The following is an 18,177-nucleotide window of genomic DNA, read 5'->3' on the forward strand; positions in this document are numbered from 1 at the left end:
GGGGGAAGGGGTGTGTGTGTGTATTGATATCTGTCCACATTTTGTTCCATCTGTCCTTTCTGTGCCTTTCAGTATGACTGCAGGTTTTAAAGCTTTGACAAGGCTCATACTCTTGCATGCTGCTTGAAAACCTGAAATGTTTGGAGGTATGCTGATATAAGAGCAACTGATCTGAAACATTCGGTAAGTCCTTGATTTATCTGACAAGAAACAAGACTGAAAACGCATGTGCTTAGATAAATATAGGTGGCAGTAGCTTAGAAATGAGAGGAGCAGTTGGTACTAGCTGCAAAAATCTGGTAAAGGAAAGTCAAGGAGTACCATTCCCCCCCTCCCTCAAATAACTACTACCCATGTGACCTTGAGCAAGACACTTAACTTCCAGTTGTACAAGTAGAGAGGCAATCAGAGGCCAACAGTAGAAGACTGTGGTTTCACTGTGCAGCTCCCAGATGTGAATGTGTATAACTGTGAAGCAGGGTGGTGCTGGAGAAGAGCATAGGCCTCAGCAAAACCCTGCTCTGGATAAATAAAGTTTAAGCAAACCTTACAAAAACCTTTCACCATAATCCTTGCCTTGGGGAAACTGAAGGTCTGGGCAATATTTATTAGGTTTTCATTAACAATTGTATGTCCTTCAAACAGAAGTAGTTGATGTTCAGTTAAAAAAAAAAAAAAAATATATATATATATATAGAACTTACAATCTGAACCAACACTTCACCTACATATGCAGTACTTGCCTTTAAGGTACAGTTTTTAACAAGGCATTGAACATGTATATTTATGTTCCTGTACAAATGTAATGGGATGAACCAAAATGTACTGCTACAATAAACTGGTGGATAAATAAGGCATTAACAGTGCTAAAGGCTTACATCATGGCCATCAGTTTGAACTATTTTCACTTAATGCCAGTTTGCTATGGTGGATGGCTCTAAAAAACACAAGACCCATGAGCCTCTGCTGTTGTTGCTGTGGAAAGGAAACCAGTCAGAGGCACAATCAGTGCTGTAGCAAGTTAAGAACTCTTTTGTTGCAGAAGGAAACAAAACAGTGTGCTGTAGTTGACAAACCCTTCCCAAAATTGACCCAGAATCTGAAAGTAAACTGATTTAAAGCTGTGGAATGAGCAGAGTACTAAAGATAACTTGAATGCACATTGGGAGTATTGAATTTTCTCATTGCAGTTTTATTCACATAGGTACTTTTTGACTTCTTATAAAAACACCAGATATTTTCTATGCTGTTGAATGACCTTTGTATTCAGGATTCAATTAGGAGAGTTTCATGCTCAATCAAGCCACAGGAGTTTTCCAGCCGTCAGTCACCAACCAATGTCGAGAAGGAAAATGAACTCTGACTCTGACTTCTCCGACCAAGTCAGTGGTTACAAGTCAAACAGCTTTCATTTTGTAACATTTGCTGTAAAAAATCAAAAAAACCCATTAGGATTAGCACCAACTGGAAACATTATGTGCTTATACACTGGGTTATTTGCCAAGAATCATGGGAAATGCAGTTTTCCCTTTCCAAATCCCTTCCTAAGGGAGTGCCTTTCCTGTGTCCACTCAGTTTATCCATTCCAGCGTCCCACTGGCACTGTAGCAGAAACATTTATTCAAGTCCAGTCCTCCTACGCAGGACAAAAATGGATGCTTGGCATAAATGTTTGGATGTAAGTTTCAGGCCAGCCAGAGCAGCAGACAACCCTCTCACTCCAAGTATCCAAACCAAGGTCAAGACTCTTTTACCACCACCTAATTACACATTATGACTGTGGAATTCTAACATTTCTGATCTGCATCCATGCACATGACCTGCATGTGCTGCTCTGCTCATGGTTGTTGCAGCGTTTCCTCTAGAAATGTAATGTAAGTTGGTTAAAAGTTCCATTAAGTATGATAATAATAAGGATGAGCCACTGTTGGTTATTTTTTACTGTTTTAATTTGAGGGTAATTTTTACTTTATTTTTACTTGATAACTGAAAGAACATTTCTCAAGGAAAAAAAGCAGCACAAAAACTGTTCCATGTCTGCATGTATAAAGTGAATAGGTACTAATGCACACTTTGGCATCCTTCCATCCATCCATTTTGCCAAGCAAAATTTTTCAGCAGGACCAGTGGTGTTTGACAGCCAACCTGCTGAAACTGTAGAAAGTTGCAGGAATTTCCTGACGGAAAAGCTAGTAGAAATCTCTGTGTTATGTTATTGTGTTGTATTGTTTTCATGTTTTCAGCCGTGTCTGTGTCTTATTTTGGGTTGTTTATCAGCAGGATTACACAAAAAGCACTGAATTTGGAGGAAAGAACCCATTCAATTTTGGGGCAGATCTGGATTATTGACTATGAATTTTTGTCTGGTGTATTTTGTCTGACACTGGCCATGGCCTCTAGTTACCTTTCTTACCTTATTATCACTGTTGATTGCAGTAAGTGGACCTTGAATCTTTTTTTTTTTTTTTTGTCAATACATTCTATTCAACTTGTGAATATGCCAGTAAAGACCCCTGCAGTCATTGTTTTATCTGCAGTATTATCTGAAAAGGTTCCCCGAAAGAGTAATTCAAGTTCCATCTTATCTAATCTCATTTGAAACGGATGAAGGAAACTGGTTAGAGGAGATTCTGAAGCTTACCTGGTGAGCCCCTAACCCAGATTTGGACTGGATAGGATACTGCCATGTGAAGATAATGAACAGATGTTTAGAGATCTGTGGAGCATTTAAAGCTGATCAGAGATAGACTGCAGAGAAATGTGGGCGTGTGTTGGTGATGATGCAGTGTGTGCTTACGGTCAGCAGGGGGCCTTATGCACTTTGATCGCAGTGACCTCCTGTGTGTGTCAGTGCTCCATTGTAATTGATCTGCTGATCACTTGTGTGATACGACCAAGCTGTTGTTTTGACGAATGGAAGCAAAGGGAAAAGTTACAGTGTGTTTATGTGCATGTCTGTATACAAGTGTGTTTGTATGCAAGCACACCCCCTTCTCCCAAGTGCCTCTAAAGCTTTGACTCACTACATAGCAAAGCAATGGGATCACATTCTCTGAGGTATAATGTAATGTATTCTACTGCACTCAGGGAAAAAAGCTTACCCAAACAATCGGTTTCTGCGTGATCATTAACGTATCATTGTTGTGCAAAAGTTTTCTAATGGACGTCATTGTGATGTAAGATATAAGGCTTCAGACTTAATATCAACAATCTCCCGCCACCAAAGCAGACAAGTCCAGTTTCACATCCGCTTCTCAAACCTGACATTGTACCTTATTGCTCGACTGTTGAGGCTGAGTGCTTTTGTTCTTTTCAGTTCTCTGCCTTTCTTTCCTTCTGTGTTCCTCTCCCAGGGATTTTTTTTTTAGGGCTGGTTTAGGGAGGAGAACGCTGGCGGGGCTGGATTTGAGCAGGGCAGCATATCCCTGCCAAGAAATGAGTTCACCGAACTGCAGTTTCCTCCAAAGGAGATGCGATAAGGTTTCTGCGAGAGGCCTGGCCCAGCACTTGATTTACAGATGAAAAAAGGGAAACAGACAGGATGAAGAGGAAGATTAATGGTGGGGAGGGGATGTATTGACTGAGACAACAGACAAAAGTGGAAGAAACAAATTTTTGCATTGTGCACGGTAAACCAAGAATGCCTGAGAAAACAATTTACATTGAGTCTTAAAAGTTATTTGAACAAGGCACAGTTTGAAAGGCTCGGTTCCAAATGACCTGTTAAGTTGGATCAAGACAGATGAACAGGGAGGAAAGAAGACTGTAGTGTTTGGCTTGAAAGAAAGTCAGGTCACGGAGTTTGAAACATTTTGAATGAAACAGTGGAATTGCAAAAGAGAAAGAGTTGTATTCATCAGGTAGGTTAATATCCTGATATAGTGCCCTTCAGGCTCCATGCAAACATTTTCCACTGAGTTTCTCATTATTTTTAAAGTCTTATTATAAACAGTTCAAATTCTAGTTGCAGAAAAATGATGTGATCAAGCCCACACACTTAATTTCATTTCAATATAACAAGAACATTTGCATTTTTTTTGAAAGATATGAGCTCTGTCTATCGATCAAGGCCCCCCCAAAGAATGGTTGACTCTTTTGTTTTATTCCTTCATTTTATTCTTTTTGCAATGTTCTTTTGAGTATGAATACAGACCCCTTAGTGACTACACTAAACTCAAAGTTTACTTAATTGCTTTTTCGAGAGCTTGTGACCATATCCCAAGGCCTCCTTCGGTTAATGGAAAACCTAAAGATGATAAGTACAGTATCATAGTGACAACAGACAACTTATTACCAGGCACATTTCATACTCATTAAAGATAAATGAATATTAAAAATGTATGATTTTTCACCTACACACCCAAAGCTAACCTAGACACATCCTACATCTAATTCAGCCTAAGGAATAACCAAAGAAAAAGGATATAACAAAAGGAAAAATGATCTACCAATAATATAATCACAGGTCATCTTTATAAAAATGACAAGTGTAATTTCTCTAATAGATTTTCTTCTCTTCTTCTTTCTCCAATATGCTTGTTCAAATAGAAATCAATAGTTTCCTTTCATCACAGCAGCCGCCATGATTACAGCAGAATGACTTTAATGTTGGACTGTCCACTGTCATGGCACAGTGACGCATACTTTCTGCACTTTGAAGAAGTTAGCCATTGAGGCTGCACGTCAGCCAAACCCTTTTATGAAGGTTCCGTGTTGCTACAGCAACGGATGCTAACATCACTGCAGCGCTGATGCCTGATTAGGTCAGCTGTAACCAATGGCCCATAGCACATAGATTTTCATAACAGCTAGGGAGTTTCTGCCCTTTATATCCGGCCCACCAGCGGAAAATTGCTGCCACCAGTAAATAAAATAAAAAGAGAAATCAACTGGGTTTTCCATTTGAAGGAAAAAGTCTGCAGACATCGCGGCTTGTTCATGGTCTTTTGAAAAGGGCTTTCAGGAAGACTTGTGTGGCCTTATAAGGTCTTTACAGCCTGGCAACATTTTATGCAGTTTGAGGTTGTCTGGTACAGAACTGTAGCCTCTGTAGCCCACTTATTAGAATGAGACTCCAGAAGAAACATTGCCTGTGTTGATCCATGCTGTACTGCTGAATAACGGCCATTTGACATCAGTAAGATCACAACGTAATGTCTCTCTGGGAACAAACAAAATCAAAGACACACATTACAGTACTTTTTCACTGTAGACATTTTAAAATCTCGGATAGTTTGTGTTATTTGACGTGTGGTCGTGTGAGGTAGTTATCTGTATACAATGTATTACCTGCAGAATATTCGGATTGGCGCTGAGTGATGTGCTGCTGTGGACGGGGCCACCCGCAAAATGGTGTTTTAGTCACTTTCAAAAAATGCCCTCAGAAAAAAAAGCTATTATCGGTTTAAACACAACGATGCTTAGCTCTGTCTGACTCATACAGCTGATCTGCGGAGTAATACCGTGTGTCATAGCCGTGCTTGTGCGTAGTAATATGGTAAATCAACACTTCACAAGGAAAGGGCTGTTTGACGGCAAGATAAAGCGGTGAAAATATTCAAAATAAAGCAACACTTAAATTGATATTAGCATTTTTTAAAGTGGCTAAAACACAATCTGCTGCAGGTAATACACTGACTATAGATGAGTACCTCCCACAATCCCACGTCAAATAACCCAAACTGTCACGTTAATGTTATCATAAACACCTGTGTTATTCCGAGTGTGGGTTTCTATCCCTCTGTTTATGCATATTTTCAGTTTGTGCTAAAAAAAACTATGGCAATACCAAAAGGTTTGGATGTGTTAAAGAGAACTGGATACCATGTTCAAAGATGGCACCTTTTTCATCCTATTCCTAGGTTGGTCAGTGAGTGCACACTCCAAGAAAGTGTCTACCTATAGATGAACACTAGAGTCCTTCTCCAGTCAAGCTAGTTGAGAGCATGGGTGTCCAAGACTTCTGTCAGCCAAATCAGCTGACTCCTTATTGGCTTCCTGCACACATAAACATGATGAATAATATTGGTGAATAATAGTGATCATATGGCTGTGTTGTAGACTTTCCAAATGTTATTCAGTTTGTTAGTTTGACAATTCTGGAGTCACAGCCATAGTCACAGTGCTAACCAGTGTGACATTGGCTTCTATATGCTGGAGGTTATTAGATTTGAAGTTTACAGTCACATTTATTTATTTCTCAGAGTTGAAATGTCAGAGAAGTGGGTTGCAGCGCCAGCCAAGACGGATCACGTCAGGCTGTGCGGTTGATCCCCCACTCTAACAACTGGATTTGCAGCACTGTGCGGTGCCAAAGAGAACACATCCAAACGAAGGAGGTCTCATTTCTCCTTCTAGCCTCGCTGCCCCTGTCAACAGCTCTGCACTACAGTGAAAATATCTTCAAATCACTCAATATGCAATGACATCAATGCAGTAGCTTCTTAAGTTGATAATTAACTGGTTTTCTCAACTTTGCTTCTTAACTTTATTTATTAAATGACTTTTACATTCACTTCCAGTCAGTATTAAATTACCCTTACAAGACTTCAGATTAGGTTTCTTAAACCAAAACTTGTCTTGGCCACTTACTTGTTTTCTCTGTTACACAGGATCCTATAATGAATGTCTTTTCTTCCTCATAAACATTCTCTCTCTTATCATAAAATGACTTTAACAGGGAATGACTGTAGTCTCTCTGAAAAGTGGTTTCCCCTGTTTTGAGTAGACACTATGGCTAATTATGATTGCTGCACTATAAATTACTTCCTAACTAATGTCCTTGCTCTGATCAAAAGGGCTTTGAATGACTCCTCTCCCACGCCACAGTCACACATCAGCAAACTACTTCCTGTCTTACAGTCCTGATTTTTGATAAATTGCTGAATAGGCTATCTATCTATCTATCTATCTATCTATTTATATATCTATTTGTCTATCTATCTATCTATCTATCAATAAAGACTCGTAAGATGACCCTTCATCATTGTTATAATTCATCTTTACCTACATGGGGACAGGGGAATTTCATTCATTATCAATGTAGAGCACCTCACTTTGTTGATGATGTCATTTTTTTCTAACCTTCTATAGACAAACAGTGAAGCACAAACAATGACAGTGACAGTTTAAACGCTTGGAGATGGGTGTTGGTCAAATTGTGAGCAGTGACAGCAGCTGATGTGTCAGCTGAAGTGTAAATGATTAAAGTTGTTGAAATGTCAGTTGAAGTTTAAGCACTGAAATGAGTGAAAGTACTAAAAGCAGCTGGAATCAGTCAAAATGAAATCACTGAAAGCAGCTGAGGTTTCATTCAATGTTTTAGTGATGAAAACAGCCAATGAATCATTTAATCAGCTTCAGACTAATCAATGGAAACTTGTGTTCTCTCAGCAGCCTGCAAACAACGGCCCTCCTCCACTGCCCAGCTCCTCTCTACCAGAAGGCTACTATGAGGAGGCGGTTCCTTTAAGCCCTGGAAAGGCTCCTGAATACATCACCTCCAGTGAGTGACATGTTCATTTTCATGCTGCTGAGGAGAAACTCAGTTTATAACTTTTTTATTCATGTTTTTATATGTACTTGCATTTTATTGAATAGGAAACAAACGGCAGTTTATGTGTGCACCTCCCTCTTAGACTATGACTCAGATGCCATGAGCAGCTCCTATGAGTCGTACGACGAGGAAGAGGAGGATGGGAAGGGCCAGAAGATGCATCACCAGTGGCCGTCTGAAGAGGCGTCCATGGATCTGGTGAAGGACGCCCGGATCTGTGCATTCCTGCTGCGCAAGAAACGCTTCGGCCAGTGGACCAAACTCCTCTGTGTCATAAAAGATAACAAACTGCTGGTATGGGACACTTGTGTACATGTCAGCTCAACCAATCTGAAGGGTTCTCCCAAGATCTACATGCATACTTGCATGTATGAATGTGACCAAAGGGGAGCATAGACAATAAGCAAAGTAACATTAAATCTTCCCCTTCTCTCTTCCTCCAGTGTTACAAGTCTTCCAAAGACCACACCCCCCAAATGGAGCTCACCCTGTCTGGCTGCAGCATCACACACATCCCCAAAGATGGAAAGAAGAAGAAGCACGAACTGAAGATCGTCCACCAGGGGGCAGACGCCCTGGTGTTGGCTGTGCAGAGCAAAGAACAGGCTGAGGAATGGCTTAAGGTAAAACAACGAACTGATACTGATGCAGTCTGAACTGGAGTTCCATGCTAAATAGAACAGTACTCAAATAGGTGAGTTAGACAGATCATCCTTGAGCTTAGAAACAGCAGCTGACAAAACAGTCTCCTTTCAAAGTCCACTCACTCCATGGTTCATAAAACTTTGGAGCGCATTACAAAACAATCTGTCCTCAAAGTCCACTGTCTTGCAATTTCTGGGGCTTTCAGCCAAATCACTTCGAATTTCATCAGCAGATAAATATCTCTGTAGCTCAACTTTAAGTCAACGTGGACAAGAGTTAGCAAACTCAGTTAGCTGACCATGTGATACGACAAACATGAGATAGAAGACAAACTATGACATGGAAGATAAATGAAATGGACATAATGGACAAAGATATAAAAACAATAACATGAGGTTAAGTTACAACGACGTTATAATCAGTTGCAGTGAAGGATGTGATGATAAGAGTAAAGGGAGTCCAGAACAGGTAGGATCAAGTAGAGCATGTGTGGGTAATGTATGTGTGTATGTTGAATGATTGTATGAGAGGCAGTGATAGGCAGTGTGGGAGGGGGGAACGAGGGAACACGTAATAAAAACTTATTGATAATATTATCATGACAATAAATATATGGTGTAACAATGGTATCACTATAATACTATAACAATAGAATGACATTAATATAATAATATTATAAAAGTTATTATATACAATACAATAAAATATTACAGTAGTGAAGAGTGAGGCGAGACCAGGCCACTGTCTCTCACCCCCCTCGTCTTCTTTCCTGCTCCAAAACACAACAATGGCATATAGACTGCTTTTCAAAGCTTGCGTCCATTTGTTGTCAGTGTGGTGCCAACACCTCTGGGCTCTTTCTATTTCAATCTCAGGAGGAAAGATGGGCCTCATCTGGTCTTTGGATTTAAAAACCCCCACAGCCCCCCTCCTCCTCCTCACCTCTGCTCTCCTCTGCTCTCCTGAGAATATCCTGGAATTCCTTGTTTGTCCTTGATCATGTATTTTGTGCTTTTTTATAAGATTCCTCCTTGCCCATTTGTTCAGTGGTATATTTGAAATCATTCATGCCCCCAGCTTTTGCCAGTTCAGTTTCTCTTTGCTGCAGTTTTACCAACAAGCTTTTGGACTTGGAGGTGTGTATTCATTTTCACCAAAGGTCTTGTTAAAGAATGATGTGTAGGGGTATTTTGCCCTGCAGACTATTGATGGAAACACCAGTCTTCTTATGTGCAGTGTTTGCTGTCTGTCTTTTTCTTGAAGGTAATGTAATGTTTATGGCTGTCAGGAAACAAACATCAAAACAATTTGCGTTTTTCCTCTTGATTCAATTATTCTTTCCGCACAGTAATTAGCCGTTGTTTATTGATTGGCTGGGGCAGGTAACCTTGTCTGGGCCGTGGTATCTGCAGGCATTTGCAACCAGACCCATGAAAATATACAAATCTCTGTACCACCCAAACTATGGTAATGCTTGCACTATTGCTGCTTGGAGAAAATGGGTCTGGGAGCATATTTAGTCAGGTGCAGGAAATTAAAAACATATTGAACTGGTAATGGTATGACAGTCAGTTTTTCATTCTCCCAATCACTGAAGTGTTTTTGTTTGCTTAATCGATGCGCATGTAGTTCGTCATGCTGCTGCAATCAGCAGTCATCACATCCACTTGGCTGAGGTTCTGCGCTCACACCCTCTTTTGCAAAACAGCTCCGGATTTGAAGTTCATGTCTCGTGTTTGTGTCATCAGCAGCAGAGTGATGGAGGCTTAGATTCCGTGGCTCGCTCTGCGCTCCCCCAAAGCTCAGGGTGTGTAAGATAGTTGTCCGGCCAAAAAGATTAACATGTCTTTGTTTGGATATTGTGTTGCTAGGACCACTGGGTATTAAGCAGTCACTCATTCATTCATTCATTCATTCTTCCCCTTACTTTTTTGTCTCTTGACCTCTTTTCTCCAGCTTTTTTGTCCATTTCTCTTAAACTCATCTTTTACCCACATACATAAAACTTCAATAACAGCTGACGTCCAAACCGATTTGGATAATGGAAATAATGATTTTTTATGACATTTCCCACCCTCGTTGATGAAAGGAAGAGAAGAAAGGAGGGTGAAGAGAAATGTAGGAGAGTACCTGAGTTTCCAAAGCCCGCTAGTTACAGTAATGATTCCCCCAGACATTGTCTGCTAACGATGTGTTTATGGGACACACATGTCCATATTCTGTTCTTACTTCATTCTCCAAAACCTCCCCACTTTTTTTTTTAACTTTTTTTGAAATTTGTATGCATTTCTCCTCTTTTTCTTGCAGACAGTCCTCTATCACTATCAGTCTTATCCTAACTTCTCTTTTTTTGTATTTTTATGCAACACCAGATCATTCATGACTACATCACTGATCCCACTTTAAAATCAGTTTAAATTTCCAATTATCCCATTCATGATCCATTTTTAAGCTCTGTGGGAAAGGAGTATATCGATCCCTCGGAACAGAAGAACACGTCTGTTCAAGGGAAGATCTACAGAGGACACCTTACAACTACCCATAGACCCACGTTACTGAACCACAAAGGACCATCATGTCACTGGTTATTCAGGCATTCATGAATATACTTGGTGCACAGTATGTATGTAGTGCTTGCTCAGTTGCAAACTGTCTTTGATAAAGCTGTGGAGTCACAGTAAAAGTTCAGGAACTGGTGGTGGCCTAGTGCTTAAGGTGCTGACCATGAACCTGGTTTATGTGCAGCCAGGAAACTTTGTTGCATGTCTCTTTGTTGCGGTCTCCCCTCACTTTCTGTCAGCTCTGCTGTCTAATAAAGACTCATTTTAAAAAAGGCTAAAAATACATTCAGTTTAGTTTTCCTTTGAAAATGATTATAAATAATGTGGCTATTCTGCACTCTGCAGCACAAACCACATAAACATACACCCAAATTCTTAACGAAAGGAACAAATAAAGATAAAATTACAATTACAATTTTAAAAAGAAAATGCCTCAGCACTGCTTTCATGCATCAGTGGTGCGTGGTGAGTGCAGCCAAAGGCAAATGTTTTAAGCCCACAGAGCATGGAGAATGAGTTTTGATCATTTTTATGGAAATGATCAAAATTGCTTTCAACAAAAAGCCCTATTATATGCTGTCAGAAAAGTAAAGCCTTCAATATTGGTTGCATATAAAGACTGAATTGTTTTCTTTTCTCTGTTTTTTCTTTTTTCGCCAGATAAACAATACATCCCAAGTGAGTAAAAGCATTGAAGCAGAATTGCTGTTACTGGAATATATAAAGTTTTTAGATTTTCACTACACTTTGATAGAGTTGCATTAGTTCTGTGTGTGTAGGATTCAAGTTCATTTTAAAAAAAATAAAAAGTAAAAATTGTGAAAAAGTAATAATTATAAAAATCACTTTATTGCTTCGAGCTTGCAGCAGCAACATGTCGATCACCAGCATATTCATTTTATTGAAGGTGGTGTTTCAGCACCCAAAACTGCCTCCACTGATTTGTACTATATAATCAGACCTATCTAGTACCCCAGTCTGGCAAAGCAGTGGACAGTGGAAGATACACATGATGTTGCTGTTTGTCCCGCTCTCTGGCCTCTGAGCTGCTCTCTGAGCCAAACCCATGGAGCCACAGCCTGTCATTTTCCCTGCGAAACCCAATTATGCTCTCTCCAAGCCAAAACCAATGAGCTGAGGAGTTCTACACGGCAAGAGATGGTTCAGAATGCTTGTGGAGGAAGATGTTATGTGCGTGTGTGTGTGTGCGTGCGCATGTGTGTGTGTGTCAGAGTGCATTAGCTGACTTGCGTACACAGCGGTTTGTCTGAAATCTCATTTCCCTGTGCCCACCGCTCATCTGCACACACCCGTCACCGCCACATGCCTCGGACTGCCAGATCTGATGGTGGGTTGCCAGGTCTGAAGTCCAACGAGGTCACAGCAATGCACACTGGTGCCCCGTCCAGAGCCCTGCAGATCTCATTTACCCCTCCTGGACCTCATTGCATAAGGATTCCATGGACGTAGTAAATCTCTGTGGTGTCTAATGTGTGTAGCAGACACCCCCACCCCTTCACCAGCTCCTACCACATATGCATATATGCATTCTACCTCCTGTATTTACTCCACGGAGTGGGCTGTATTGCCTTATGATCCCTTGGCTGCCATTCAGTAGCATGATGGAATATGAGAGAGGAGGTGTTCAGCACACATGTGGCCTGCATTACCCTAGGCATGCTGTCTAGGCTGAAGGAATGAGCTGCTTAATTATGTGGCAATAGTGTTAGGAAATATTTTCGGATTTTTAAATCAGGGATCCACCCATGTGTTAAGATCATAGTAAGGACTTAACATTCCATGAGCTTGGTGAGACATGGCTGTGTAAATTGAAGTCCCTTGGCAGTGATCAGCATGCGTGCGAGTGTCAACTTTCCTCTCGTTTAATGTAAACGGCAGCCTTTTTAGCTCATGCTGTATTTCCTTATGTTTTCCAGGTGATGAGAGAGGTGTGTGTTAATGGGAGCGTAGACTTGGATGGAGCTGGAGCTGGAGCTGGATCTGGATCGCCTGTGCACAAACCTGAACTGGAAAAGGTGACACACTCATACACTGATAGTTGCCGTAATCATATTAGCAAATGTTGTGCTTTCTCATAAATTATTAATTCAGTATGAGGGTTTGGATCCAATAGCTGCATCAATTTTGGGTCTGGTCCCAGGTTGGCAAAATACCTGGACCTTGTTTCTTTTCAACTCTTTTTATTAGCAAAAAGTACAAAAGTAAAAAGCTAAATTTCACACAAATGGTTAATATTTTAAATGACTCTGGATAAACAGTGACGTAATCTGAAACTAATTTGAGTGGAGGAGGCACACAACCGCCAGGTCGTCTCTTTCACAAATATTGCCGTTTGTTAGTAATATGGCGCCTGATTGTTGTCTAGTTAATGTGATCTCTGTTTGCTGGTGTGTGTAAATTCTTTGTCAGAGAAGGCAACACCACTCTCTAAAGCTGCCCACAAAGGTGCAAGTGCTGTGAGTTTTCTCAGGTGAAAATGTCCATGTTTGTGAGGGTCTGCTTGGATTTACATTTAGAAGTATATCCAGCTCTTAACACCACTTTACAATCTCTAGCTGATCACGTCACATTAGTCTGGAAACTAGATGTTGAAGCATTTCATAACAGCTCCTAGTGACATATATAGTGACTTTTTGGACAAACATTAGATACTTTATTTAGAAGAGAGTACTGCCCCACGAGAATGAGGTCGGGATTTCCCTCCACAGGCACACCTCTGCACAGCAGCTGGCATGAAAGAGCCTCTAGCTGTCTCTCTGAGTGATCATTTTACAAGTAAATATAACCAAAATCACAGACCTCCTCTTGTCTTTAACTTTTGTCAGACGATGTCGCAGTTATTGAATCAGGATTTTAGAAGCAGCAGAGCAGCTTGGATATGGCTTGGAAGTGACTGCTGGTTAACATGTAGTCTGAATTGGCCGCATTTCACTCTCTATTTCATACTAATTCTGTTGTCTGGAAACAGAAACAGAAAACCATGTAGATGAGAACAGCTTTATTGGGAATTCAGCTGTATTGAAATACTGTGTATATGATGACAGAGAGTAAGCAAACATTTGCCTTTTACACATCGAACAGTTGCAGCTTAACCGTAGCATTCATTTTACAGAGTGTTTGTGTGCACCTGATGAATGTAAGTGCAGTATTCACTCTTCTCTCAGTTGTGTTGGTTTCCACCAACTCCAGAGGGAAGTATTTGGTTCTCTAGCTGCTAAATGCTCCAACCCAAGCAAGTAAAATAACAGTTAACGCAGGAGACATACTGTACCCAGCACTCATGTGTGTGCCTGTATGCATGTGTGTTTAGTGGTGGAAAATGAGCTACATCAGAGGCTCTTTAATGACAAACCGTTCCCAACTTGGCACAGCAAACACAAGCCCAGCCTAATTATTCATCTGTAACATGTTGCAGATGCTCTTAAGGGTTTTTACAATGTACAATGTTAGACAGCTGCGTTTGTGTGTCGATGCCTTTGTTGACCTGTTTTCACTTTTTTCAGAAAAGTACAGTTTTGATGACTTTGTGTCTTCTTGTGCATCCATTCGTCTATGGTCTTCCTGCTGCCAGAAGGCATCATGTGACAGGCCGAGCTCCGATGGAGAGGCGGCGCATGAGAATGGACACAGTGACTGCAAAGAGCAAGGTGAGGGTCCACAGCAACAATAACCACATCTTATTTTTTTTTTCATGGAAATAAACATCTGTTGTTAACAGAGGTGCTTCATGTAAATCCAGTTAATGAGAGCATTTCAGTGTTTGTGTTAACACAAAATGACTTTCATGGGAAAATCCCTTTCTGGTTCATTTGGAAGCAGTAGAAGAAGAACAGGGTAGTTAGCATATAAAAGCAACAGAAAATGACTCCAGTGTACTGACCACACTGTTTGATTGACAAGTCATGAAAGGGAATTAAGAGAAAAAATAAAAATGTTGCATGGTCTCTTGTCGTGTTTCACAGCAGTGGCTTAAATTACAATATTTTCATGAAATAAAATTGCAGTGCTGTTTCAGCCCGCTACAATACCGACAGTGACTGCCACATATTAGTTTTCTTTTTCTTTTTTTTTTACTATTTCAAATGGATAACATTTTTACTCAACCCCCCATAGCCTCTCTTTCTCTTTCTCTTTCTCTTTCTCTTTCTCTTTCTCTTTCTCTTTCTCTTTCTCTTTTTCTTTCTCTTTCTCTTTCTCTTTCTCTTTCTCTTTCTCTTTCTCTTTCTCTCATAAGCACATTGACAACTGACCTGTCTGTCATAGTCAGACTGGCCGTCGTGAACACCAGGAGAAATCCTGCCGTCTACCGATGCTTTCCTGTTGCACATGACATTGGTCTCCTAATTACTTCAGTTTATTAATGTGAGAATTCAGAACGATGAGAAAACCGTTAGGGACAGTCCAACAACTGTTTTACCTGGAAACTTCAGACAAAGACAAAGCTAGTAAGTGGGCCTTGAGTTGAGATTGTTTCGTCAGATTTGTGTGATGTTTCAACATCTGTGAATGGTTAGCTGTTTATAGAGTGAAATCCCCATCATAAAACACTGCATTCATGCAGTACCAATTTTTGTATCCCTAAAAGCACAATAGAAAACAGCAAAAAAAAAAAAAGTCATGTTAAATGAGGGTAGGACATTATCAATACTGTTGTTTCTTGGAATCAACAAAACTTGGACAAAGTTCTAAAGAGATATTACGGCTGCCTTTCCTTAATCTGTCTCATAATTCAGAGAGGAATCTGTACAAGCTCTGAACAGGCCAGCCTTTAATAATAATGCATGAAGCATGAAGAATGAGCATTTGGGTTTATTTAACATGGATTTTACACAGAGATGGTCTTCCCCTGTAGAACTAGATGCCAAAACAAAGAGATACGGGGGAAATCGTCTCAGATTATTTACAGTTTGTTTGCTCAGCAGGCAAAATTCCTCAGGGAGAGAATTTTCATTTTACTTGTCAGCTCACTTATTTGGATTGTCAACTAAAATTTAACGCTCTTATTTTTTTCCTCGTTAAGACTGGTTCATTTTTCCAACATTATGTCTGAAACAGATTTCCCACCAGCAGTTAATTTCCAATCTCCCACCCAGTTGGGCTTTTATGGAATCAGCACAGAGCTGTGATTCATGGGCTTGGTTGTGTAAGTTATGTTTGTGTGTCATTGCTGTGAAACTATGGGGAGTGTAGCAATAAAATCTGCAATAATCTCCCATGTGAGGTTAATGCAACCACATGAAATTCTCCAGAGAGTCAACCTTCTGGACTGTGGTATCTTGTATGTATGTATAGATTAATAATTCAGTATGAGGGGAAAGAAAATTAACAAGCAATCATTTGTTACACCAAAGACATTTTAAGCATTTATATCTGATGGCTGCATCTTCAGGTTTTGTGCCTTGCTTAAAGACACATTTAATGATGCTCGGACTAAATCTGGTTCCTCGTTCTCGGTTCTGCATATTGGATATTTGTTCTGGGTATACTTAAACTGCACAACCTCAGACTTTTAGTTGCTGCTCACATCTGATTTTTGGGTGACTTTTATCAAAGAAATATGTCTTCAAGTTTGAAGTGAATCAAAACCCAAGCTATTTTTCTTTCTAATACTGATGGTTATTATCCTCCATTTTAATGTTAGCTCAGCCAAGCTAACATGGCACAAAAATGATCAAACTGTTTAAGGTAAAATATTTAAAGTTTATTTATGACTATGATGGTAACCTGCTGTAGATGAAATGTCATCTAAGGATATAAAGGATATACAAGTCACTTTTAAATGTATTGTTGGACATTTTGTTTGTTTTTTTGCCAAGAGAAAACTGGAACGCTGGCGATCCGACTCTATGTAGGATTCAATTTTAACTAAAATGCTGCAGACACTGTATTTTCTGGGATCACTGTTACTCATCAAAATCAGGTATTTTTAACAGCACTAAAAAGATGTGCTTTAAAAAAAAAAAAGCTAAGCTTATTTGGTTAGCTATACCTACATAGCAACTGTTGTAGCAGGTAACTTAACAGTCAGTGCCCACCTTACTCTCTTCAGTTAAAGCAAGGTTTGTGGTACCAGTGGCATGTTTGACGCTACAGCTCCATGTTTCACAAACTGTAAATACAATGTTCAGATTTCAATCCATTATTATTATTTTTATTTAGACTTCAGTGAAATTATCATCCAGTAAACACAACAGATCTATCAGTGACTCCCGAGAGGTCTTGGCCATATTCACCCATTCTCCTCGTCCTTCAGTCATTCCCTCGTTCCCTCATTCAGCCCTGAAATCCTCTTTTTAGCTTAATCAGCCACATTCTTTCCATGGCGGGTAACAAAAAGAGCTGATTTACTGGAATCAAATTTACCTGATCAGAGTTTTCCTGCTCCTCATCTCCTGAAGGGAAAAATAATAATAATAGTTCCTCCTTTTTAAAAACGTTCAAATGGCTTTCACATCTGTTTGTCTGCTTTCCACCTCAGGCCTGCATTGTATGTGACATGTGTTTGTATACTTTTTGTATCACGAGAAAAACCCTGTGACTGAAATTGAGCGCAGACTGCTTCCTATTTAATTAAGGCAGTCGCCATGGTAGTTGTCACATCATATCAGAGAGGAAAACGCAATATGGAAAAAATGTTGAAACAGAAGCTTATGAGGGCCAAAAAGAATGTAATACTAAGAGTTTCTGTTATTACCATATCAGTTCAGACTACTGTTTATTAGTTTTCTTCAGCTAAAGGCTGATTTGTGCAAAGCAGAGAGATGGTGTGTGTGAAAACCAACTCTGGTGATTATATGCAGTATATTATTGCGTGTGCATGTGTGTGTCTAGAACCATTCCAGACACTCAGCGTTCGCTGTCTCGGCATGATGACATAAGTGAAAGGGAATGCTTTATACTTTCCCCCCCCTAGTTCTTCTCCACTGTCTCTTCTGTGTTGATATCTTGCATTTGAGAGAGTTTTTTTATCCTGTTATGGACACATTGTCAGATCTTTTGGCCATGGATTTCTTTCTTCTTTTTTTTTTCTTTCTTACATTTTCCCCTCTTGAGTCTCTCTTACACATGCACATTTGAATACACTACAGACCACAGTATCTAAACAAGTGAGCCAAGCAGAAGCTATTTTTCTCATTTAAACAGACAGACAGATCAGGACTCTCAAGAGAGCCTCTTAAGACCTGGTTTACTTGACTTAAGCTCCACTAGCAGAATGTACACTGTTATTCTTCTCTCTGGATAAAAACTAGGCAAGCTCAAATCGACCCACTCAGACCAGTGTGGATACTGGGATTGCTGACTGAACCTAATTGACCAACTGACAAGGGTCTGATTAAACCCAGTACAAGTGATTCTGGCTCTTGGTAGTTTATAGTAGAATCTAAGGTGGCACTT

General features: G+C 40.0%; 1 protein-coding gene across 5 annotated transcripts in view; it reads left to right on the forward strand.

Moving 5' to 3' along the window:
• The window catches only part of afap1 (actin filament associated protein 1), a 58,968-nt gene that overhangs the window by 27,584 nt on the left and 13,207 nt on the right, over positions 1 to 18,177 (forward strand). For 3 of the 5 annotated variants that reach the window (XM_056369228.1, XM_056369230.1, XM_056369233.1), the window contains exons 4-8: positions 7,393 to 7,504; positions 7,638 to 7,849; positions 7,999 to 8,178; positions 12,699 to 12,797; positions 14,354 to 14,429. In XM_056369228.1, the coding sequence (XP_056225203.1) occupies positions 7,393 to 7,504; positions 7,638 to 7,849; positions 7,999 to 8,178; positions 12,699 to 12,797; positions 14,354 to 14,429 (679 nt within the window). The remainder of the gene's footprint in view (positions 1 to 7,392; positions 7,505 to 7,637; positions 7,850 to 7,998; positions 8,179 to 12,698; positions 12,798 to 14,353; positions 14,430 to 18,177) is intronic. The other 2 variants (XM_056369232.1, XM_056369229.1) reach the window with 2 other exon arrangements.

This window comes from Seriola aureovittata, chromosome 23, assembly GCF_021018895.1.
Source record: "Seriola aureovittata isolate HTS-2021-v1 ecotype China chromosome 23, ASM2101889v1, whole genome shotgun sequence".
Classification (NCBI taxonomy): domain Eukaryota; kingdom Metazoa; phylum Chordata; class Actinopteri; order Carangiformes; family Carangidae; genus Seriola; species Seriola aureovittata.